The sequence below is a fragment of the Lampetra fluviatilis genome, chromosome 31, assembly GCF_964198595.1.
Source record: "Lampetra fluviatilis chromosome 31, kcLamFluv1.1, whole genome shotgun sequence".
NCBI classification, from domain to species: Eukaryota; Metazoa; Chordata; class Hyperoartia; order Petromyzontiformes; family Petromyzontidae; genus Lampetra; species Lampetra fluviatilis.
Genome location: NC_136305.1, coordinates 10,937,851 through 10,962,889, shown reverse-complemented (window position 1 = coordinate 10,962,889; position 25,039 = coordinate 10,937,851). Strand labels below are relative to the sequence as shown.

At 56.9% G+C, this 25,039-nt stretch overlaps 1 protein-coding gene across 1 annotated transcript in view; it reads right to left on the bottom strand.

Moving 5' to 3' along the window:
* Window positions 1–23,901, bottom strand: part of LOC144943596 (integrin alpha-6-like) — a 30,869-nt gene extending 6,968 nt beyond the window's left edge. Inside the window, exons 1-19 of the mRNA XM_078871200.1 lie at window positions 23,324–23,901; window positions 16,887–17,011; window positions 14,962–15,041; window positions 14,172–14,433; window positions 12,859–12,993; window positions 11,538–11,745; window positions 10,789–10,982; window positions 9,898–9,986; window positions 8,767–8,900; window positions 6,376–6,462; window positions 5,479–5,540; window positions 4,138–4,307; window positions 3,599–3,739; window positions 2,952–3,064; window positions 2,294–2,453; window positions 1,874–1,957; window positions 1,388–1,467; window positions 729–806; window positions 161–260 (exon numbers count right to left, since the gene is read on the bottom strand). Of these exons, the coding sequence (XP_078727326.1) occupies window positions 161–260; window positions 729–806; window positions 1,388–1,467; window positions 1,874–1,957; window positions 2,294–2,453; window positions 2,952–3,064; window positions 3,599–3,739; window positions 4,138–4,307; window positions 5,479–5,540; window positions 6,376–6,462; window positions 8,767–8,900; window positions 9,898–9,986; window positions 10,789–10,982; window positions 11,538–11,745; window positions 12,859–12,993; window positions 14,172–14,433; window positions 14,962–15,041; window positions 16,887–17,011; window positions 23,324–23,481 (2,460 nt within the window). The 5' untranslated portion in view covers window positions 23,482–23,901. The remainder of the gene's footprint in view (window positions 1–160; window positions 261–728; window positions 807–1,387; window positions 1,468–1,873; window positions 1,958–2,293; window positions 2,454–2,951; window positions 3,065–3,598; window positions 3,740–4,137; window positions 4,308–5,478; window positions 5,541–6,375; window positions 6,463–8,766; window positions 8,901–9,897; window positions 9,987–10,788; window positions 10,983–11,537; window positions 11,746–12,858; window positions 12,994–14,171; window positions 14,434–14,961; window positions 15,042–16,886; window positions 17,012–23,323) is intronic.
* Window positions 23,902–25,039: the final 1,138 nt, after the last annotated feature.

Sequence of the window (25,039 nt, the reverse complement as noted above, 5' to 3'; positions counted from 1 at the left end):
GGAAACAAACCCGGCCTGTGCTGGCGTGGCCGGGTCTGTCCCAGCGCTGGGTGTGCGTGGTCCGTGTTGGTGTGGCCGGATCTCTCGTGGGCCCACGCCGTCGCACGCCACGTGCGCTGCGGTCGTTGTGGCCGTGCGGTGGCGTCGTCATCGTGGTTACCGTGAGCTCGTACTCCACGATGTTCCCCGTGTCCTCCTTCTTGAGCGTCGACGCGACCTCCATGGAGTCGCCAAAGTAAACCTGGGACGGCTTCGCCACTCTGCCCGGGGGAGGCAACAAACAACGCTCGTCACTCCTTTTGTTGTTTTACGATCAGAGGAAGCAAGAAGATGCTCGGTGCAGTCGGCACTTTGCTTCGTTCATCGTTGTTTTTGTTCATTTATGCTTTGCTTTATGTTAACCCCCCCCCCCCCCCCTTTTTTAAATGAAAGATTTCTCGCTCTGCTCTCCTTCCCCCTCTCTCTCTACCCCCTCTCTCCCGACTCCATGTCTTTGTTCCCTCTATATTTTTATGTAATATTTGTAATATTATTAATATTTTTTTTTCACTCCTCCCCACAGCCAAGACCACCACACACGAACAGCAGCGTCCATCGCAACGGAGCATCCACCAGTAACACAGCGTCCACCACTACCACCACTACCATCAGCGGCAGCATCAGCACGGAGCGTGCGCCCCCCTCGCCCTGCCCGCCGGTGCCGCGTGCGCCCCGTGAACGCCGCTCACCCCGAGGTGGTGAGCAGCAGCTCGGTGCGCACCTGCAGGCGCGCCGTCTGTGGCACCAGGTCGCTCTGCTCGCTCGTGCTGCAACACACGGAGACATCGGCACTCAGCTCTCTCGCTCTCTCCCCACGCTCTCTCTCCCCACGCTCTCTCTCCCCCACGCTCTCTCACACTCTCCCCACGCTCTTTCTCCCCACACTCTCCCCACGCTCTCTCTCCCCACGCTCTCTCACACTCTCCCCACGCTCTCTCTCCCCACACTCTCCCCACGCTCTCTCCCCACGCTCTCAAACTCTCCCCACGCTCTCTCTCTTTCCCCACGCTCTCTCTCTCTCCCCATGCTCTTTCTCTTGCTCTCCCCACGCTCTCCCCACGCTCTCTCTCTCTCTCTCCCCACGCTCTCTCTCTCTCCCCACGCTCTTTCTCTTGCTCTCCCCACGCTCTCTCTCCCCACGCTCTCTCTCACACTCTTCCCACGCGCTCTCTCTTTCTCTCTCCCCACGCTCTCTCTCCCCACGCTCTCTCTCCCCACGCTCTCTCTCCCCACGCTCTCTCTCCACACGCTCTCTCTCTCCCCACGCTCTCTGTCTCTCGCCCTCTCCTGCCGGACGGGCAACACAGTCCCGCGGACGGGGCCCAGGGTGCGCGAGGCGGCGTCTCACGTGGCGAGCTGCAGCTCGACGTTCACAGACTCCTGGTCGGCGTTGAGGGCATTGGTGCTCAGGAGGAGGTAGAACACAACCTGGCAGGAGAGAGAGAGCGGAAGACGACGGTCGGTCGGAGCCGCGGCGCTTCCCCACGCCGCGCTCTCAGCAACAGCTCGGGGGGGGGGGGGGGGGGGCGGTGTGAGACTGCGGCGCCACTTCTGGTGGGTCCTGCTGAAGTTTCGCGGCGGTCCCAATGAAGTGATTTGCAAGTATTTTTTTTTATTTGACACGAGTGGTCACGCGGACACGCCACCGCCGTGTCCGCGTGACCACTCGTGTCGCATCTTAGCGGCCGACACCCAGCCAGGTGGCTCAGCGGTTTGTCCTGCACATGTATAGGGTCGCCCCTGTCAGGAGAATGTGGAATTTCTAGCACTGGCTCAGGGCTGCGAAGGCACCAACCGAATGCTCGTTCGAGTTTAGCGCGCGAGCGGGACTCACGCTCTCGCCCCTCTTGAGGGGGTTCCCCAGCTCGCACTCGGTCAGTGTCCCGTTGGCGTTGGCGTTGCACACGGGAGGCTGGCCCTGCACAGACACACGCACCCCCACGCACAGACACACGCACAGACACACGCACAGACACAAACAGACACACGCACAGACACAAGCACAGACACACACACAGACACACGCACAGACACACGCACCCCCACAAACAGATGCACGCACAGACACACGCACAGACACGCGCACAGACACGCGCACAGACACGCGCACAGACACATGCACCATGCAAACGGACACACGTGCACCAAGGTTAGCGTAGGTGTAGACACACGTGCATGCTAGGAGTGCAGGAAGTGGCGCGTGTGCAGTACGCAGCGGGCGTGTGCGTGCGTGCGTGCGTGCCGCGGGGCTCACGGGAGGGAACTCCTTGGGGCGGGCGTCCATGTAGCCGAGCGAGGGGGGCAGGCGGATGCTGAGCCGCGACTCGTAGGCATCATCGCCCGGGTTGGTGATGGTCAACTGCAGCGCCAGCTCCTCCTGCCCGCTCAGCAGCAGCACCTGCTCGTGGCCTTCCCTGCGCGGAGGGGACACGGGAGGGGGGGGGGCGGCGGGGAGCGCCGGCCGGTCAAGAGAGAGACGCGCGGAAAGAGGAGACACACAGCCCCCACGGAGTCGAGAACCGCCGCCGGCCAACCCCGTGGCGGCCTGGCGGCGCCCCTCTCCAATAAGAGCCGTGCGGCGTCGCTTCGGACAGGGCCCTCAGGAAGCGTACCACCCCCCCCACCCCCCGCGAGCGTGGGGCCCCGCCGACGTTTTCCCACCTTAGTCACTGGCTCGGTGCGCAGCAATTAGCGTGCGGACGTTTCAAAAAGCGGTGACGGACGCTCTCGCGCCGCGCCGCGAGCACGTGGTGCGAACCCCAGCGCTGCTCTCGGCGTTGCAATTTTGATGCGAAGGGCCACCGCGTGCGCCGTAGAACGACAGAGTTGGCGGATTCGTCAACGTCTACCGGCTGGCGCGCGGGCACGCCGCGGTGCGGGCGCTGTGCGGGGGGTGGGGGGTCACTGCGTACGTTGGCAGCGGCTCGTAGGAGTTGTTGCCTCCAAATCGGCAGAAGAGGTGAGCCAGCTGCAGGTTGCTCTGGCAGATGTTGTCCGATCCACACCCATCCTTGGCGAAGTTTATCTGAGGACAGAGAACGCGTGGAGCTGAGCGGGGCTTTCCACGGAAGGTCCAGCCACGCTGCACGAACGCTGCAAAAACGCTGCACTCGGCTGCACACACACCGCACAGACGCTGTACACACGCTACGTATGTGCGTTGGACATTTACATCAGCCAAATACTCTGAACCCGCGACGTTGATTCTAAATGTGGAGGGAAAAACCGAAGGGCCTCGAACCCACGACCACCTACATACCAGGCAAGGTAGTTAACATTTTGCCACAGCGGCGCCCAATGTATAGAAACTCCCCCCCCCTTGCCCCGTGCCGTTAGAGGAACGAGCCATGTTCAACGCTCTCCCACTTGGCTTGGGAGGGGGGGGGGCGTATCAACGAGCAGCGTCTCCTCGAGGTGTCCGTGGGTGAGTGGAGACCGCAGGGGGAGGGGGGGAGCGTCGCAGAGGCGGTGGCTAGCGCAGGCCACAATGGCGTGGAAGAGGCCGTGATGATGCGGAAGAGGCCGTGATGGTGGGGAGGGCGTGTTGGCAGCGGCTCACGTTGGTGGCGGAGGAGCTGGGCTTGAGCAAATCGAGCACGGGCCTCTCCTGCCCCCCACTGGCTTGCCGCCGCCTGCGCGACCCCTGCAGCTTGTAGTCGAAGGAAACCTTGAGCGGCCGCAGCTTGTCCTTGATGTCGTCCTGCGGGAGGGAGAGGGAAGGGGGAGGGAGCTCAGCCGGGGGCAGCTTGCTGAACGAGCGCCGCATGCTCAGAGCATCGCAAACTCTTGGACCGACGGCGCGTACGTCGCGACGCTGCCATGGCAGGGCGCGAGGACCTGGGAAACACGCCATGAGGCACCCGCCGCCACCCAGCGTGCCGCCAATTGAAGCGAAAAACCCCAAACGACGCTTTGCGGGGTTGTTCTGAAGCCATCGGTGACGGGACCCAGACCGTCACTGCGCTCGAGAGCCCTGCGTAACCACACGTGGCCGCCCGGCTTCGAGCCCAGGCTCTCCGCAGCGCGGGATTAGAATCTCCGGCGTGGGACGACGGCGCCCTCGCGGTGTCGCGGAGCCGCGTGCCGGCGCGAGCTCACCTTGATCTGCAGGGTGCGGCGGATGCACTTCTTGCTGTTCTGCCCTCCGAGGTCGACGAACCCCGAGGACTCGGCCTGCTGGGGCACCCCGGCGTCGTCCAGGAAGACGGCGCGTGGGCTCAGGCTGGCCTTGACGCGGTCCATGTCCACACTCGCCGTGAAGATGAGCCCTGAGCCGACAGGTACGCAAGCAAGCACATGCACGCACACACGCATGCACACACGCACACACGCACTCACACACGACGCACACGCACGCACACACACACACACGCATGTATGCACGCGCGCACACACACCAGAACAAAGATCAGGGACAAAGATCCCCCGTGTAGCCTTTAGTCTTGACCGACTGTTGGGGCAAGTGCTCTACGTTTGCACCTCTGAAGGCTGGCACAGTGCACCAGGGGGTGGTGTGGCCAGCACCACGCCAAGCTGCCTTTGTCTCCCCAGTGCCAACGATCACGCACCGTGAGGGGTACTAATTTAAAGCCGAGTCGACCTAGGGGAGGCCCACGGCCGGTTCAGATATTCGTCACTGGCGTCGACCATGGTGTGGGAGTTGAACTCGTGTCACCGGGTCCTCAGCGCACGAACACCACCGCGCTCCTGGTCAGCGCACGTGTACGCACGTGCACGCCATGCGCAACGAACACATCTAAGACGAGCGTGTGTGCCCTCCTGCGTCCGCAGGGGTACAACAACGACATCATCTACGTGCTATGAAGAAGTACCCATTGCCCCAATGGTTGAACGGCGTCAACGTTCACTTTACACCATTGGTACCTCATTTGCCAGTAAAAAAAATGATAATTTTTTTCACCCTTTTATCTGGCAACAAAACTGACACCTTTTTTACGAGGAGTCATGTTTGCATTGACCACAACACCTGCAGTCATAATGCAAACAAAAAACATAACTCTGATAATGTATGCACTGTCCGTGAAGTTGATTGGTCCACACCCGAGACAGCTTTCCTTAGAGCCCAGTCTCACATGGGTTGGACCAGATGACGCAAAAGGCGCACTACTCAAAGACAATGCACCATCAGAGTATGAGAGCTCGGGGTAAGCATTTACACCATTGGAACCTCATTTTCCAGTAAAAAATATGATAATTGTTTTTTTACCCTTTTATCTGGCAACAAAACTGACACCTTTTTTTACGAGGAGTCATGTTTGCATTATGACTGCAGGTATTGCGGTCTATGCAAACATGACTCCTCGTAAAAAAGGTGTCAGTTTTGTTGCCAGATAAAAGGGTAAAAAAACAATTATCAACGTTCACTTTGTTTGTTTGTTTATTCCTGCGGCGAGTCGAGTGCAGTGCGGGCGCTCTTACGGGTGCCGGGGCTGGACGTGGGGTTGTTGCCCTGGTAGGTGAAGCAGGCGTCAATGTTGGCGCTGCGGGGCACAGCGGGCAGAGGGGGCACAGCGGGGGCACACACGCGTGTTAGGCGGGGGGCGCACACGCGTGTTAGGCGGGGGGCGCACACGCGTGTTACGCCGGGGGTGGGCGCGTGTCACGCAGCTCCACGGGAAAACCGCTGCCGCCCCCCGGGCACCGTCGCGATTCTCGGCCCCGTGCTTCGACGTCCACGCCGCCGGGCGCCGCCGTCGCTCGCAACCCACCCCCCCCCCGTTCGGTGAACGCCCCTCGCCCCTTGAGGCCGAGGTTCCGAGACGCCTGCGAGTCACGGGGTTGCGTGGTGTCCCGCTCGCCGCTCGAATCTCGGACACGCGCTTCAAAGCCCGTCAATTCTTACCCAGGGAGGCGCAGTAGCGCCGTTGCTTTAAAAGACGCCGTGACGCGCGTGCAAACAGCCGTGGTGACAGGACCGCACTCGGACAGCCGGCGACAAACTGTGCGGCACGCTCGACCGCGTGGCCTTGCGGGAGCCTCGGTACCGACAAAGTTAATTTTAGTTTTGGTTTTCCCTCCGGTTTTGTGTTGATGACGTACACCACGCACGCCATCGGAGCGGCAAAGGGTTAATTGGGGAGCACAACAACAGCAGCAGCAGCGGCGGCGGTAGCCGTCGCCCCCTCGCCCCCCCACGGACGGAGAGAACTTGGCAAGAACCCTCGTGAAGAAGAAACTCCTCGCCGGGTGCACGAGCGGAGTCGAGAAATGGAGACGACAACAACAGCACAATGCGGCGCTCTGTAACGGCACGACAGACGAGGGGCACGATGCGCCGCTCGTCGGCATGGCGCCGCCGCCCCGACCACCGCTCACCAGGTGTGCGGGCCGCAGTTCTTCTCGTTGATGTTGATGTCCATGGGCTTGTTGATCACCGTTTCTATGCTCACCACGGGCCGTGACCTAAAAGCCCCCCCCCCCATGGCGACAAACACAAAGCGGCCACGAAGAGGTGAGGAAACAGCAACACGCCCCCCCACACCCCCCACACCCCCCACCACCCACCTCTACTCCCCTGTGCCCCCTCCCGCGGCTCTCACGCCAACGCTAGGCAACCTCACGCCACTCCGTCATATTCGCCACGGTGGCTCGGAGATGTTAACTACCTCGCCTGGTACGCAGGAGGTTGTGGATTCGATCCCGACCCTGACGCCTGCTGCTGTCTATTTGCCGTTTACGTCTCTCTCCCCGTGGCCACATCAATTTTTCTCTGGGTCCAACCCCATTTTCCCCTCCACATTTAGAATTAACGTCACTCGTTCAGAGCATTTGGCTACTGCTGTAAATTTCGCGATAAGCCACTTCGTTTGAGCTCTCATTTGTGATTGTCAGTTCGCTTCTAAAAAAAGAGCTACACAGCCCAGTGGGCCTTACCTGCTAAGATTACAATAATTACGTTGTGTTGTTTATTCCTGGGCAATGCTCATTTTTTGTTTATGTTTTTATTATTTTTTGAACCTATCCACGTGACTTTACCGAAAGACCCAACGAATGTGATGCTTATACGGTTAAGAAACGTTTCTGATTTGCTCCATTTGTATTTTTGGGCTTTCTACTGCGCAGAGTAAAGGTGCAGCCGTGCAGCCTCTTGCTCGCAGCAGCGCTGGCGGAGAACTTCCACTGGAGAACCCCTCCAATGCTCTATTTGTTGTTTAGTTTGTTGTCGTTCTCCCCCCTCCATCTACGTTTAGCACGGTTGGCTACGCATGGTGCGTAAGAAGTTCAACGTACACACACACCACATACACAGCACACACACACACCACATACATACACACACACCACACACCACATACACACACACACCACATGCATACACCACACACACACCACACACACACACACCACACACACACACCACATACACAGCACACACACACACCACACACACACACCACATACACACACCACATACACACACACCACATGCATACACCACACCCACACACACCACACACACACCACACACACCACACATACACAGCACACACACACACCACACATACACACACACACCACACACACACACCACACACACACACACCAGATACAATGGGTTCTTAGGCCTCCAATTCCGAACTGGCCAGAGGTCTTCTAAGAGGTGGGAAGTACGCACACTTGACCCCACCACACGCGACCGACTAAACTTACTAACACCGCTTGAACTCGTGCCCATCACCCGTAGTCCCCGAGTCCAGACCAAATCCTCTCGCTGGTCGCTACCGCCTGGGGACGTCATCGCTGCCGAGCTCCCTACTCCCCTATGTGGCCAATACCAGTGAATAATGCGGCAACCCTTTGGAAACGAGCGGGAGTTGTCGTACAATCCTCTCTCATCACCCATACAAATACCTCGCTGTGTAATGAAACGCGTTGCTACTTCAGGGGTGGTACCAACACGTGTCTGTGTGCGTGCCCTGTGTCTGTGTGCGTGCCCTGTGTCTGTGTGCGTGCCCCGTGTCTGTGTGCATGCCCTGTGTCTGTGTGCGTGCCCTGTGTCTGTGTGCGTGCCCTGTGTCTGTGTGCGTGCCCTGTGTCTGTGTGCGTGCCCTGTGTCTGTGTGCGTGCCCCGTGTCTGTGTGCGTACCCTGTGTCTGTGTGCGTACCCTGTGTCTGTGTGCGTGCCCTGTGTCTGTGTGCGTGCCCTGTGTCTGTGTGCGTGCCCCGTGTCTGTGTGCATGCCCTGTGTCTGTGTGCGTGCCCTGTGTCTGTGTGCGTGCCCTGTGTCTGTGTGCGTGCCCTGTGTCTGTGTGCATGCCCTGTGTTTGTGTGCGTGCCCTGTGTCTGTGTGCGTGCCCTGTGTCTGTGTGCGTGCCCCGTGTCTGTGTGCGTACCCTGTGTCTGTGTGCTTACCCTGTGTCTGTGTGCGTGCCCCGTGTCTGTGTGCGTGCCCCGTGTCTGTGTGCGTGCCCCGTGTCTGTGTGCGTGCCCCGTGTCTGTGTGCGTGCCCTGTGTCTGTGTGCGTGCCCTGTGTCTGTGTGCGTGCCCTGTGTCTGTGTGCATGCCCTGTGTCTGTGTGCGTGCCCTGCGTCTGTGTGCGTGCCCTGTGTCTGTGTGCGTGCCCCGTGTCTGTGTGTGTACCCTGTGTCTGTGTGCGTGCCCCGTGTCTGTGTGTGTACCCTGTGTCTGTGTGCGTGCCCCGGCCGCGGTACGACAGCGGTGATGGCAGTGCCCCCAACATGATGGCGGCAGCGGCGGTGCCCGCACCTGATGATGGCCACCTGCTCGGACAGCGAGCCCACGGCGATGTCAGGGTAGCTGTTGCCGTCCACGTCGATGCCGCCCACCAGCGAGTAGCCGAAGAATCTGATGGGGCTCGAGAAGGCTTCGCCCTCGATCACCTGCAGCAGCAGCAGCCCCCCGAACGGAAGGCCCCCCGGGGTTAATGATCGCGGTTCGTTCGTTTGGGTGGATGCGTCGTGAACCCACCTCCGCCCGCGGCGGGTAAGGCTCGTCACGCGAACAAGACGTGCCAGTTGGTTACCGCAGGCGGTCTACGGTTTACGACGTTTATATGAAGCCACCATGGACCGATTTACTTCACTAAAACTACATCGCCTGGTATACAGGAGGTCGTGGGTTCGATCCTGGCCTGCTGTAAATTTTAAAGTTTGCGGTGTCTCTCTCCCCGTGGCTGCGTGGACTTTTCTCCTGGTCCTCCGGTTTTTCCCTCCACATTTAGAATCGACGTCGCGCGTTCAGAGTATTTGGCTTTTATATATTTCCACACGGTAAGTCATTTGATTGGGCTATCGTTTTTGGCCAGGTTGCTGAAAAAGAGCTATATGGCTCAGTGGGCCTTGCCTGGTGAAATCAAATCAATCGTAAACAGTTTAGTTAAGAATTGTGGAGAAGTCTTCCCGTCTCCTCGTTTCTTAAAATGGAGTAAGGCGACGGTCGCAATAACATTGGTCGCGAAAATCTGACACGTGCTAAAGAGGCTCGCGATTAAAAATAAATTGGGAAGACAACGATTTGGATCGGCACGCCCTCGTTAATATCATCACCATCTCCGGACCTCCCTAGTACAGCACACCGGTGTGTTGGAGAGCCACAACACACCGGTGTGCTGTACTAGTGACAAATTGGCACGTTCTGTTTACGTGACAACCCTTACTAGTTGGCTGTGTCGGGTGTTGGCGGGTTTAACGACACATTTATATATTCACGCGATCTAACCCAAAAAACCTCTAATATTGAGAATTATCCTTGCAGGGAGGGGAGGGGGGTGGAGTCAGGGATGTGCACAGCCGGTACGGTGACACGAATCCGGAAACAGTGCAACGCTTGATTGCTTTGCTTTGGTCACGTCACGACGGGCGAGTGTAGGATCGTCACCTGGGTGGCTTTCGGATTGAGCCCCTGCGAGCCTCCGTGGTAGATGAAGACCTTCCCAAGGCCGTCGTACGGAGCTCCCACCGCCACATCTGCAGGCGGCGGAGGATTACGCGCGGAGAGAGAGAGAAAGAGAAAAGAGACGAGCACAATCGTCATCGTCGCACTCCGTCCGTGACGCGTTTCTCTTATTGGGTTCAGAGGCGCCAGGGAAACCGCAAGCTGAGCGGGAGGGCGGGCAGGAGAGGCGTCAACAATTGCCCGAGCTTTCTGGCCCTACATTTGGATGTTTAGTGTGTATGCATGTGGGAGGAAAGTGGAGTACCAGGAACCCCCCCGCCCCCCGTGCGGTTAGAACGCCGATCAAAATCGTCCCACTTGCTGTGTCTGGCACACCCTTGCCAAAGCCAGGATGATGGCCACATCGCAGCATCGAAAATTTGGGAAGTTTCACAAATGTGGTCGATCCTCCAAACCCTCGCTACCTGCATGGTGCAGCGCCTGGCCACACCACGCATCCCTGCAAGAACATCCCCGCTCTGAGGGTGGCGGGATGTTAACTACCTCGCCTGGTATGCAGGAGATTGTGAGTTCGATCCCAACCATGACGCTTGTTGTATAATTGTTGTTTGCATGTCTCCCTCCCCGTGGTCGCGTGGATTTTTCTCCGGGGTTTCTCCCTCCACATTCAGAATCAACATCACGCATTTAGAGTGTTTGGCCACGAAACAATTCCACGCGATGATGATAAGCCGCTTCGTCGAGCTATCATTTGCGATAGCCACGTCGCGTCTGGAAAAGAGCTACACGTAAATAGTTCATCGTTTAAAAAAAAAATAGTTTGCAGGCGTCCCCGCCGACAAATGGTTTGCACCGTGGCGGCGACGGACGCACCGGGAAACCCGTCCTGGTTGAGGTCGCCCACGGCGGCCACGCAGAGGCCGAACATCGACGCCGTGGTGCCGTTGAGGCGCAGGTGGTACTGGGCATCGAAGTGCCCGTTCTTGTTGAGGTAGATGTAGGCCGCGCCGCCGATGTGCTCCTTGATGTCAAAGAACTGCGGCGCTCCCACCACCAGGTCCTTCCAGCTGCGCGGAGCGAGGGACACGCGGGAGAGGGGGGGGGGATCACGAGTCGTCTTGTGTCGAGTCTCCCCCGTTGTACGTGTCTATATGTAGCGGGAGTGGTGGTGTAGCGGTCAGCGCCGTGCTGCGCTACTGAAGCGATGGCGTCACCGGGGGTTCGATACCCGCTCAAGGACACCAACGACATCGGTGGCGATCATCCGAACCGGTTCTGGGCCTCCCCTAGGTCGACTCGGCCAAAAATGAGGACCCGGTGCGGTGTGTAAAACAACGCCGCTTAGTGAGACAAAGGCCCACTGAGCAACCTCTGTTTCAGAAGTGATCTGTCCCCAAATGATAGCTCAACGAAGTGGATTATCGCGTGGAAATTAACAGCGCACAACTACTCTCAACGTGCGATGTTGATTCTAAATGTGGAGGGAAAAACCGGAGGACCTGGGGAGAAATCCACGCGAGTGAAGAGAAGGTGACTGAGCACCAGCAAGTGGAGCGAGCGACTGGTATGACCGGAGTCACCGGAGCGGCCGGGCGCTGCGCTGCGCCGAGCGCGGGACCGACCCGTCGTTGTTGATGTCCACGAGGGCCACGTCGTAGCCGAAGGAGGAGGCGAGCTGCTCGCCATAGAGGACCTGCTCACGCTCCATGCTGCTCGGCGGGCTGATCTTGAGGAAGAGCACGGCGCCCGTGTGGTTGGCGCGCGGCGCTCCCGCCACGAACGTCTCGCGGTCCTTGTCCGTGACGCCGATGCCCGACTCCATGGAGAAGCCTGTGTCACAGGCAAACGGCGCGGCCTGTCACTCGCGACTCGCGGTCTTTAGCAAGTGCCCACGTCGGCCGTGGTCTATCCACTGCCGGACGAAGGATTTTCCTTCCCGCCGCCACCGCCGCCCCTCGCGATTCGACCTCACGATGCGACGATCCATCCGCGCCTGCACGCTCATCATGGCTTATCGTGTGGAAGTGTATGGCAGCAGCCATTTGTAACGTTCTTATCCACCCCTTCTGGACATCTGTGACAAAAAGCTTCATAGCTCATCAAATTCCCCCACTATAAATACTGATTCTGATTTACTTTCAACGCGTGATGTTGATTCTAAATGTGAAGGGAAGAACCGCAGGACCCGGAGAAAAATCCATGCGACCACGGAGAGAGAGACACGCAAACTGCAAATATTCAGGGCCGTGGTCTGGATCGAAACCACGACTTCCTGTTTACTAGGTGAGGTAGTTAGCATCTCGCCACCATCGCACCCCATGTTCTCCCATCCATGTGTTCCGCCCCTTATCGATGCCATTCCTAGGATGCATCTCTCCATTCTTTTTCTTTGCTTTGCACAGCTGTAGACGTTTGTCCGATAGTTTTGGTTAATCACTAAACCTTACACGTGTCCTCCAGACACGAGCACGTGCATCGTATAGGCGCGTGCCACGTCAGCGCACGCGCGCGTGTAATACAGCGCGTAGACGTTGGGGAAACGGCGCGTTGATCAAAAGCCATTTCCTGCTGCTCAAACGACCACGGGGGCGTTTGGTGCTCGTCCCCAGTTTGCAGCCCTGAGCCAGCGGTGGAAATTCCACTCACCTATGGCGGGGGCCGAGTCTGTTCCACAGGGCAGTCACCCGGCCACCCACGGCTCCTAGCTGAGCCGGGAGGGGGGGTGGGGGGGCCTCCTCGATGGGGAGGAGCACCCCCCCACCCGCCCCTCCCTCCCTCCCGCCCCCCCCCCCCCTCCAGGGTTTACTGGGTGGGTGGGCGGGGGGATTACCCGGGGGGGGGGTTTCCCCGGTGGGGAGGATTGCACCCCCCCTTGCCAGAGTTTCCCGGGGGGGTGGGGGCAGTGGGGTGGAGGGGAGGGGGGTGTGTGGGGGGGGTGGTTACCCAGGTAACTGTTCTGCTCCACGGGGACGTCGTTGCCGTTCTTGATGCGCTCGTCGCCCGTCTCGTAGGGGCCGTCGTTGAGCACCTCGCCCCGCTCCACCAGCGTCAGGTTGATGGCGTCCACGTGCACCACGCCTGGCACGCGCGCACGCCACACGCACACGCGCACGCACGCACACACCACACACACACGCACACACACGCACACATGCACCCACACACCACACACACACGCACACACACCACACACACTCACACACACACGCACACACACTCACACACACACGCACACACACGCACACACACACACACCACACACACACACACGCATGCGTAAGCCGGATGCAGAACTTCTCCGGCGGGTGCCTCACGGACGCAAGCGAACCCGGACCGCCGGGCCTCGACTGGTACCTTTGTGTGTGTGTGGTGTGTGTACGTGTGTGTGGTGTGTGTGGTGTGGTGTGTGTGTGTGTGTGGTGTGTGTGTGTGTGGTGTGTGTGTGGTGTGTGTGGTGTGGTGTGTGTGTGCGGTGTGTGTGTGGTGTGTGTGTGTGTACGTTGAACTTCCCTCGCACCACCGTACGTAGCCAACTCCGCTAATCAGAGTTGCAGGGGAAGGACAAACTATGGGTCTCTGTGCGAGTCGATGGGTCTCTGTGTGAATCTATAGGTCTCTGTGTGAGTCTATGGGTCTCTGTGTGAGTCTATGGGTCTCTGTGTGAGTCTATGGGTCTCTGTGTGAGTCTATGGGTCTCTGTGCGAGTCTATGGGTCTCTGTGCGAGTCTATGGGTCTCTGTGTGAGTCTATAGGTCTCTGTGTGAGTCTATGGGTCTCTGTGTGAGTCTATGGGTCTCTGTGTGAGTCTATGGGTCTCTGTGTGAGTCGATGGGTCTCTGTGTGAGTCTAAAGGTCTCTGTGTGAGTCTATGGGTCTCTGTGTGAGTCTATGGGTCTCTGTGTGAGTCTATAGGTCTCTGTGTGAGTCTATAGGTCTCTGTGTGAGTCTATGGGTCTCTGTGTGAGTCTATGGGTCTCTGTGTGAGTCTATGGGTCTCTGTGTGAGTCTATGGGTATCTGTGCGAGTCGATGGGTCTCTGTGTGAGTCTATAGGTCTCTGTGTGAGTCTATGGGTCTCTGTGTGAGTCTATGGGTCTCTGTGCGAGTCGATGGGTCTCTGTGTGAGTCTATGGGTCTCCATATGACGAGTCTATGGGTCTCTGTGGCGAGCCCATGTACGTACGCACGTTGAACCTCTTCCGCACCACCCTACGTGGCCGACCGCGTTCACGTGAGAGGCTGCGACGGCGCACGTACCGCGCCAGTAGTAGGAGCCGACGGCGCCCGAGTAGAGGTAGTGGGTGTCGTGCGTGAAGCCCGCGTCGAGGCCCTGCTGGCACACGCCGAACCACTCGTGCGTGGCGGCGCGCCCGTCGCAGAAGTGGTACTGGCCGCCGTGGATCGGGTCCCTGGTCTTGTCGCGCAGGTCCTGGTCGAGGAGGTAGCAGCGGCCGATGAGGCTGCGCGACTCCGACACCTGCCCCACGTTGCTCCGCACCTCGTAGCGGTGGGCGCATACCTGTGACCCAGAAAAAGGAAAATAGATCAACCCCGTGTAGCCTCGGCGAGTCTTGTCTGTCTTGGGGTGACGCAGAGAGAGCCGCTGAGGATCGTCCGGCATGGCGTGGGCTTGTTGCGGCCTCGTGCTCCACAGTGAGTGAAGAGGAGTGAGTCAGTGAGGCTGCGTGGCGTCAGTGAGTGGCCAGCGTCGCGCCCGACCACCGACGTTTACACACCGGACCGGGTACTCATTTAGGGCTGAGTCGACCTCGGGGAGGCCCGGGACCATTGAGATAATCGTCACCGGTGTTAATGGCCTTGAGCTGGAATCGAACTCGGGTCGCCGCGGTTCGTAGCGTGGCGTAGCGCTAACCGCTGCGCCACCGCTCCCCGCACGACCGAGGGCAGAGCACCACACGCAGCTCAGTCGCCACCTCTCGTTGGGCAATGCACAGGGCACCAATAGGGGGCAATGCCGCCATGCCACTGGGCAGTGTCACACGGTGCGGGTGAATGCCGCCGTGCCACTCTGTGGTTGTGTATTTACCACGACTTTGCCACCGACCCCAGAGCTCCGCACAACCGATCCCAGCCACTGGTCTTGCTTGGACTCCTTGGACGGGTCGTCTGCGGTTGGGGGGGGGGGGCAGCGAGAGAGCGACGGTGACGAGGTCAGTGCGGTGGCTTCGCGTGCGGTGACCTCGTCACCGCAATGGAGATGGCACCGGCAGCAGGGTCTCAATGCCCCGTGGGGACGGAGGTGTAAGCTAAGGTGCACGCGCGGGTGTGTGTGTTTTAAGGTGTGTGCATCTGTTGAACTTCTTTTGCACTATACGATCGCTTGCGCGCTTAACAGCGCGCCTCCGATTCGCACGGTTGGCTAAGTACGGTGCGAAAGGAGTTCAAACGCGCACGTTTCAAATCAGTCAGTTGGTGATGGCACGTGGCCAATCATCGCCCCCCTACTGGCGGACTCGTGACCAATCCGCGGGCTCAGTGCGGGGTCATTCTCGTGCCACACGGCCATCGCTGCCACTCAGGGGGTGCTCTTTTATAATATTTGGAGCCTTGAGTAATTTGGCTGCGATAGGTTTGCACACGACGACGGGAAGCCAATACGTCGAGACGTCATTTGCGATGGCCAGGCCGCTTCTGAAAAAAGAGCTCTTACGGCTCACTGGTGGGCCTTAGCAGGTAAAATAAAAAATATAGTTTTAAATATTATGAGACCTCCTTTGCCAGTAGAAAGATATAGTAATAGGTTTTTACCCTTTTATCTGGCACCAAAAACTGACACCTTTATACAAGGGATCATGTTTGCAATCACCACAACACAAGCAGTCAAAATGCAAAAAAAGAGACAACTCTGATAATGATTTGCACTGTCCTTGAAATTGATTGGTCCACACCAGTGGAGACTTGGCTCTAAGAAAAGCCGTCTCGAGTGTGGACCAATCAATTTGAAGCACAGTGCATATCATTATCATGTTTTACCCACTTCCCAATGTGGTATCGACTGCAAACTTGGTATACTTATGTCATACTGATGACAATTCTATATTCTATCATAAAAAATACAAAAAAGTTTTTAAAAACATTAATTTGTATATGTTATGTTTCGGCTTGGGCCTAATTGTCCACACTCAACTGGAAAGCTTCGGGTCACTTCCTGGACTTCTGCCATTACGAGTAGGCTACATTTCATTAAAGCGTGTTTAAAAAAAGTATTTTTTTAATATTACTTATCTTTGTACTATTCGCCTTTTGGCATTCTTTGCACGAAATAGTGCGATATAAATGAAGACTGGATTGATTGATTCTCTGGTTTAACACTGGTGGGACTAGGTCATAAATAAAGAAGGCCGTCTCTGGTGTAGGCCTATCAATTTCAAAGAAAATGCCCATATATTATCAGAGCGTGTATGTTTTAATGTTTTTCCACAAGCGCGTGTGGTTAATGAGGACCTGACGCTAAAAAAGGTTTCTATTTGGTGTTTGAGCATCTTAACACCTCCTGTTTTATCGACAGACATGGTAAATACCTATTCTTATTTTCATACGTTAATCTTTTGCACATTATGTTATGATATTGTTCGTTTCACGAGCGAACGCCTTCATTTAACCTTGTTGCACCCTGCCTACCTGCGGCAACGGTCACTTTAAATGTCCCGGCAGCGTGCCTTATCTCTCCGCGTCACTCGTATGGCCATCGCAAACCAAGTCGGCCTCGTAAGAGAGCCCGACCTCGACTCAGACTCACATCTGGCCACGTGAACTCTCTCGCGACTCAGAGAGCTCTAAGTGGAAATTCTGAGTCTCAGAGTGCAACAGAAATACATTTGGTGGTGGAGGGAGGGATGGGGAGGGGTGGGGGTGAAACCAAAGGGGCCTCATCAGCGTGCGAGACCAGCGGGACGTGGCGTCGCGTGGCTGGTGTTATTGAGAGAGGGAGAGTTCGCGACGGAAGCTCACAGTCAACGTCGATGTCCACGCGGCGGCAGCCGCCGGCGGTGACGGAGCAGCGGAAGAGAGCGCCCGTCTGCACCGAGGAGAACCGGGGGTTGGCTGAGAACGACGTCGGGGCCCCGACCAGCAGCCTGCACGGGGTGGGCACGTGGGGGACAGGGAGAGACGCGGGAGACGCACGGGGTGCACGGGGGGGAGACGCACGGACGAGAGACACGGGGGAGGTGGGGGAGACACACGTTGCTTGGTTAATAACGTCCTTCCAATGGTTGCTCAGCTCATACCAAACCTTGCAGAGGTACTCTGCCGTGGCTGATCATTGTTATAACGCAGTGGGCTCGCACGATATTGTTTTTTCCGAGACCAAGGTACTCTGCAAACCTTCGGGCTACCATCAAAGATTTGTCCATGAAGCCATCCAGATATATAAACACAGAGACAATTTCAACCGAGAAGATGGGTATAAGCTGAGCAATCATTGTAAGGACGTTATTAACCAAGCAAAGTCGTCACTTGCTGTGGTGCTTCCCTTCTTCCCTGCCGTTTGGCTGTTATCTCCGACTCTCTGAGTTGCATTGCCCTGTTAGGTGCTTCTGCGGTCTCACTAACATGGCCACCTCTGCTCCCTTAGCCTCGATGTATCGACGGTTCTGGCTGTGTGATGGGCTGTGTGTCTCACTGGCGCGACCACCGTTGCGGTGGTTCTCTTGTGTGGACGCGCTTGCCTCTCACAGCGCAGTTGGCAGCGCCGCAGCTTGTGTTACACATAGGCATGACATTAACTTACTGATCCCCCTAATCTCCATGCCTAATCTCTTCCATCAACATCGTGCTAATCTCTCCCATTAACACTGCTTTTGTGCGCATATGCGGGAGCGATACTCTTATGTGGCGACGGAAGCTCATTTCATGCTAATCTCTCTCCCTAATCTCTCTCTCCCTAATCTCCCCCATGAACACAACTGACGTGCTTGCGTCCGGGGATGGAATTCCTTTCCAGCTCAGACCCTGCCTGCTTGCCCATCGCCACATATATAACCTCTTGTTGTAGCAGCTCTCTCGCTGGTTCAGCAGTTCCACTGCTGGATATTTTTTTCCACCTGAGGACGACCGCTTGTGTTGCGATTGGAACGTCGTGATATATTATTTTTTGTTTCATTTTATTTTTCTACCTACGTGACTTTACCGAAATTACCAAAGAGTATGGATTCCTGCAGTCACGAAAGCTTCAAATCAAGATTAATATTTTAACCAATTGCCCATGTTGTGAGGTTGTCCTAACGGGCGAGTTACTGCAAGCGAATTTGGAACGCTCTGCACGCGTGACGCAATTTGTTTGCGCTCGCTGGTTACTCTTGGAAACCCGCACTGTTTACAATCAATGAGTTTAGAAATGTCTTTTATATTGTTCCATGTTACCACATGTATTTCATTCGTGGTTATTTTACATTTATTGTGGGGCAACCACGAGAACTTGCCACCAGCACCACCTGCAGGGGCCACGCGAGCCGCTGGGCCACCCTGAATCTTGGGCCCCGTGGCCCCGTGGCCTCGTGGCCTCGTGGCCCCATGGCCCCGTGGCCCCACGCCTCGCAAAAGGGCCTAGGCCGAGCGATCACTACAGCCACGACCTAGTGCACTGCGGCGCTGTGGGGCGGAGTTGTGGGTCAGCGGATGGGGCTACGGGTCAGGGGGCAGTGCGCGTTTGAGCTCTCGTGTGTGCAGGGCCGTGGGCCACCCCTGTGGAATTGTCTCCCTCGTGTACTTTGCATTTGCCAATCGCGCCGTCGCGTGCCAAATGGTTAATGCGCTTGCTCACGATTAGTCCAGTGCAAAACGTGTCCCACCGTTAAAATTCATCGGCGTGTAATGTATTAAGTAAATTCTTTCGCACCAACCGAGTCAAACTAACCCCACTTCGACCGTCGACAATTACAATCTACGCACGCGCGCGCACGTCGCCGTGGGTTTTTTTTTGCGATGGAATTTCTGCTCGAGTAAAACCTGCGGACGCGGCGCGTGTCTCGACAGCGGCAGAGCTGCGAGCAAAGGCGCGGCCACAGCCACAGCCGTCGTCGCGAAGCCGCCACACGCTCGGTGGGGGGGGGGGGGGCTCGCGTGAACGCTCAGGGAATGGAGTGTGCCCGGCTCTGGGTGTAAACCCGGCTGCGGAATGTGCCGTGGGCGGGCGAGGCGGTGTGGGGTGTGGGGGTGGTGACTGGGACAGGTTGTGCCTTGCAGTGAGTGACACAGCAGCCAGTAGCCAGCCAGCGGGCCGGGGAGCGTCTCGCGGCCACCACCGCCGCCACCACCGCCGTAGAGACTCGTCCCATCCCACTGCGCACTTGCCACTGCCCAGTCTCACGATGAATGTACTTTGACTGCGTTTGGGAGGAGGGATGTGGGCTTTTTTGTGACTTGATTTCTCCACAACAACGCAGACGGTAATTATTGTTGTGTCGTGTATGAATTCGCTTGCATCGGAACTAGGACCAATAACTAACGGAGAGAGGATCCTTGCCGAAAAATCACCTGGCAGTTCACCAGCAGTTACACGCGAGTCTGCCTGAGTCAGAGTGTTGAAATCAGTCAGGAATTTGCTTAAACCACGAACTCCCAAAAGGCTGTGTGTGGCACGATGGGAAGTGTAATTTTTTATAATGTGAAAAACTCGATCGTGAAAAGGTCATCTAACAGTAATGACCCCGGTTTACGTCGAGGATGCGTGTTCCTGAAAGTTGCGACGACGAATATCCAAACGAGGTAAATCGAAGCGACTTTTCAGGGCAGGAGGTGGTGGAGGCTGAGAGGCGACGGATTCACGAGAAAGGAGGGACGGCGACGATGCTGCCGGCGACGTGATCGTGGCGGATGAGGCGACGCACATCAGGTGGCGCTATTAATAATGAAGAGACGACGTCTTCGCGGTTCGATGTAAGAACGGGGGGGGGGGGGGGGACGTAAATCGGGGTGTTACTTTATCTATGTATTTAGAATCTCACCGTCAATCACCTCCCAATCGCGGAAACCGGTCAAAGTGCCCTGCACTGGCAGAGGTTGCACGAAAAAAATCGCACAGCTCGGACGCATATCTCACCGGCACCGCCCCCCCCCCCCCGAGCACGATGCATCCACACGGAGGACGGTTCACACGGTCGGCTGCGTACGGCGCGAAAGAAGTTCAACGTGCACACACCGCTAAAGTGTTCACGATCCACGCGTTGTTAGGTGCGGCGGGCCATGCGCTTCGATCTCTCCGCTGGTTCTGTCCACGCTGAAGAAAACGCTGCCGCTGGACGTGGTGGTGAGGTTGTTTTAGTGTGAAGCATCACGTGTGAAGAGTCACGTGTGAAGCGTAACAGACGGCGAGTGGGAGACTCGGTCACGGCGTGAGATCGGTGCCGGGAGACGAACCGCGGTGCCAGGGAGAGGGCAGCAGTGGGAGACGCGGGCGGCTACAAACATCACCCGCCCCGAGCGAGCACAAAAGCACACAGACACAACCACACAGACACATCCACACAGACACATCCACACAAGCACACAGACATGCATCCACACAGACACATCTGTAGGGGTGTCAGGGGAAGGATTCCCACCAATAGGAGGGTTAGTGGGAGGGGTAATCGAGGAGATATAAGGGGAGAACGAGCGGGAAGAAGGGGCCTTTGGCGGCAACGAGATTGGGACGGCTGGGGACAGGTGTGGATGGGAGAAAAGGATTAAAAGACGAACCCCCTGCAATCTTGTGTCGGCTCTCCTTTACACATCCACACAGACACTTCCCCACAAGCACACAGACATAACCACAGACATAGCCACATAGACAAAACCACACAGACACAGACAACCACGCAGATACAACCACACAACCACAGGCACAACCGCACAGACACATCTACACAACCAAACAGACAAAGCACATCCACAGTAACACGTAAACACACAGCACAACCACTTAGACACAAGAACGTAAACACAAGCGACACAAGCGCACGACCCCCACGCTGCACGGCCGCAGGCCCCCGGCTCGTGCCAGCACCGCGACGGGGCCACGCCCACGAGGCGATGACTCACGACGAGACCGCGAGAAATACAACAACTCGCGTCCACCACCACAAACACCACCACCACTACGACAACAACTCTCGTCCACCACCACCACTACTACAACAACTCTCGTCCACCACCACCTCTACTACCACCTCTACTACCACCATCACCACCTCTACCACCACCTCTACTACCACCACCACCCCTACCACCACCAACTCCACTACCTCTACCATCACATCTACTACCACTACTAACACCACCACCACCTCTACAAACCCTACCCCTCCACCCCCTCTACACCTCCACCCACCAACCCCCTTTACCCGCTATCCAGCCACCTCTCTACCCCCCCGCCCTCCAACACACGGGGAATCGTTAACTGTTGACTCACTTTTGGTGCCCTCCAGGTACGGACTGGTGTGTCAGCTTCCTCACCTGTGTGTGTCAGCTTCCTCACCTGTGCGTCAACCTACTCACCTACAAGCCTCCTCACCTGTAAGCCGACTCACTAGAAGTCAGCCTGCTCACTTGCGTCGACCTACTCACCCGCCTGTAAAGCCTCTACCGCTGGTGGCAGCTGCTCAGAAGACTCGCCACGAGCACCACCTCACGGATACGGCTCTGACGCACGCTGCATGCCTTGTGTAAGGGAAGGGAACACGGAGGCTCAACATAGGGAGGGAGACGGCTCCATTTATTGACACGCGGATCTCCCAGTCTCAAACGCCATCTTGTCATCATCGTCCTGCTCCTCTGTCCCTCTCCCACTATCTCTCTCCCTGTCATCCCTCCTCTCAACTCATCGCCTCCCTCCGACACGTCCCTCCCCAGTGTCCGGATCCTCCTAGAAGCACGAGTAGTTACTACATATGTAGTTACTACATATGTAGTAGCTACGGGCCCCTCACTTTCAAGGGCCCCGTGATAAATGCTTTCAAGCCATCAATTCCGGTTCAGTGATTCTGCACTTGCTCAATTACTATAGTACTATACCGCCTTCAACTTTAATGAACGATTGAGTGTTTAAGGTTAGCGATTTGTCGTATTATCTGGATGTATATCAAATGAAAAAATACAATTACTACACTATGCAAGTAAAACAAATCTGTATTTTTTATTTAGGACCCCTTTATACCATACGCTACAGGCCCCGCAGTAGCTTAATCCAGCACTGGCCCCCGCGCCGTGTCCACGGAAGTGACATCTCTGCTGCTATCTTATGCTGTTTGGCTAAGGGTGCTTAACAACAAACCCCTAACATACACAACCTGGCCACGCGTGCTGGCATCAACCTACAAAGACCCCCCCTTCCCCTCCCCGTGTAGCCTTCACGCACTGTTGGGTCAAGTGCTGTTGGCGAGCAGCACTTATGAAGTTCGGGACGGCGCGCGAGGCGGGTGGGTGGCCAGCACCACGCACGGCCGCCTTTGTCTCTCGAGTGGCGATGTTTACGCATCGCACGAGCTACTCATCTAAGCCTGGGGGAGGCCCAGGACCGGTTCAGATAATCGTCACCGGCATCGGCCGTGAGCGGGAATTGGACTAGGGCAGTCGCTGCGCTACTGCTCCCCATTTGTAGGCATCGGCCTGCACACACACCTGTGAGCTGACACACCTGGGGTTTGCATCTACCTGGGCGAACCATTACTTAATAATTTTTTAAAAACCTACACGGGAGAATTTCTCCACCACTCTGTCTGTCGCCTGATGATGCTGGTTGTAATTCCTGACGAAGCGTCGTACTCGAATTGTAAATGCCGTGGGTTTACTCGACAACACAGCGGTGTGCTGCACAAGTAACGAAAACGAATTGGCGCGTTACGTTTCCGTGACAACCCTTGCTAATTGTCTCTGGGGTGGTGGCGGGTTTAACGACACATCTATATTTACGCGACCTAACCCAAAAACCTCCATTACGAACAATGACTGCAGGCGCTGCGGCCGTGAATTATGGACGTACACTCGCTGCTGCTGTCACGATGTGCCGAGTGTATGACTACAGTATTGATGATTCTTTATTATTCCGTTTGTTTACCCAGAAAATACTCCGTTTCAACTCTTCCCCGAGGGCCCTGTCAAGTTTTCGCAGTAGGGGGCGATGCTGCTGCTGCTGCGCGATCTAAAATTGAATATATTTTTCAGGTGTTATTTCAGCATTGTGATGTTTGGAAATTCCCAACTTCATTTTTTTCTTCCACCGATAGGACAACCGGAGAATCCCAGAGGAAGGCCATGCAGAACAAGGGGAGAACATACAGACTTCTCACACACACGTGCCGGAGTCGTGAATCTTTCCCAAGAACTTGCTTGGGTGTTAGAGACTGTGATGGGTGTAGAGATGTAACAGTGCAGGGTGGAAGAGATCTGACGGTGCAGGTGGCACTCACTCCGGGGGCGCGCCAGTCCTGGGCGTGTGGAACGCGAGCGAGAAGCCGAAGAGCCCCTTCCCCGGCTGGGTCTTGAGCAGCGCCCCAGCGGGATCCAGGTTGAAAGCACCCACGGGGCCCAGCAGGGCCAGGAACACGAGGGTCCTCTTCGCGCCCATCGGATCGATCACCGCACACCGCTCACCAGGCGAGGTAGCCACGCCCTTCGTTCCTGCGCTACGAGGCGCCGGGATTTCAATTCACGCCGCTCGCCTCCTAAGCCCCGAGATCGGACCAATTGGTGGGGAGCGAGCACGCTCGCCTGTCTCGGACTTAACCCCGCTTCACCTGTCTGTGAGCTGCCCGCCCACCCACAAACCCGGCAGCGGTCTTATCTCCACACCTCCCCTTGTCTCAGCGTCACCCCACGTCGACTCGTGTGCCCGAGTAAGGGGTCCGCTCCCTCCCCACAGCCGTGATCACCTGCCGCTATCCGCCCTCACCTTTGTATCCAAACCCCGCCTCGAGTCTCGCCGCTGTGCGCGCTCCCTCAATGCCGTGACCACGCGCGCCTCCGCACTGTCTTTTATGATGCCGTGACTCCGCCAAGCCACGACCACCACTTCCTTTACCCCCCACCCACCCACTCCCCACCTACCCCCGCGCCGTCTCAGTGACGAACCCCACCCTCTGCTCCTCTGCGGTCAACGCCGCATCTCCCTGCGCTCCCTCCCGACTGAGGAATGTGGCGGAGCGCCACTCCTGCTGCCTGCTCACAGAGGGCCCTGGGGCGCGCGGTGACACCGTTCACAGCTCCCCCGTTACTCCCCACCACCAACCCCCACCTCGCACCGTGGCCAGTGCACCACGTTGTGCCAATGCGACTGAACACGATGAACATCGCGGTGAGAGGCCCCCCCCCACCCCAACCTCTTGACGGGAACGGCGAGCACATCTCGGGAGCGTCTTTGTCTCACCCCCCCCCCCATACACACCGGTTCTTAAAATCGTTTATTTGCATTCCTGTACGGGTGACCACGTGGGAGAATAAAATCACCGGGTTACCAGTTTAACTCACACAAATAAGGCGCACCATTTTATGTTTTATTTAAATGTAAAATTGTATATATCATTATTTATTTATTATACTTTTTCTGTCTACGTGACTTTACCGAAATAACTAAAGAATATTTTTATTAACTTTTTCCAACTGAACATCGCGGGGAGCTGCCGTGGTGGAATGGCCACCACACCGGGGCTGCACTTGGCATCCAGGAGCCGGGTTGATTCCATCTGTCGGCGCGTAAGTTCAATTAAAAAACAACGGTGAAAGTTTGTTCGAACTCCCACCCCCCCGTTCCTTCCGCTGCTCGCTGCATGCGGTGTGAATGGGGTTGTCCGCCAGTCGATGTGCAGGCAGAACGCGTGCTGCGGTGGTGGTGTTGGGGTAGAGGCGGCGTTGGGGAGCCCACACCGACACCCTCGAGCAACTCCCTCTGGTGGAGGGCTCCCTGCCTACAGCAGCGCGAGTAACAAAGTTCAACGTATAACCTTTAACCTTTGGCGACTTGGGCCACCGTGCTGTTTTGTACGCATGCTGAACTTCTTTCGTAACATACGGAGCCAAACCGTGCTTAATCGGAGGCGCGTTCGCCGACCGATGGATTCATAACTAAAGTTCCCCCCCCACACCCCCCCCCTCGAAAACGATTGCCAAGCTCCAGATGTTTAGGTGCC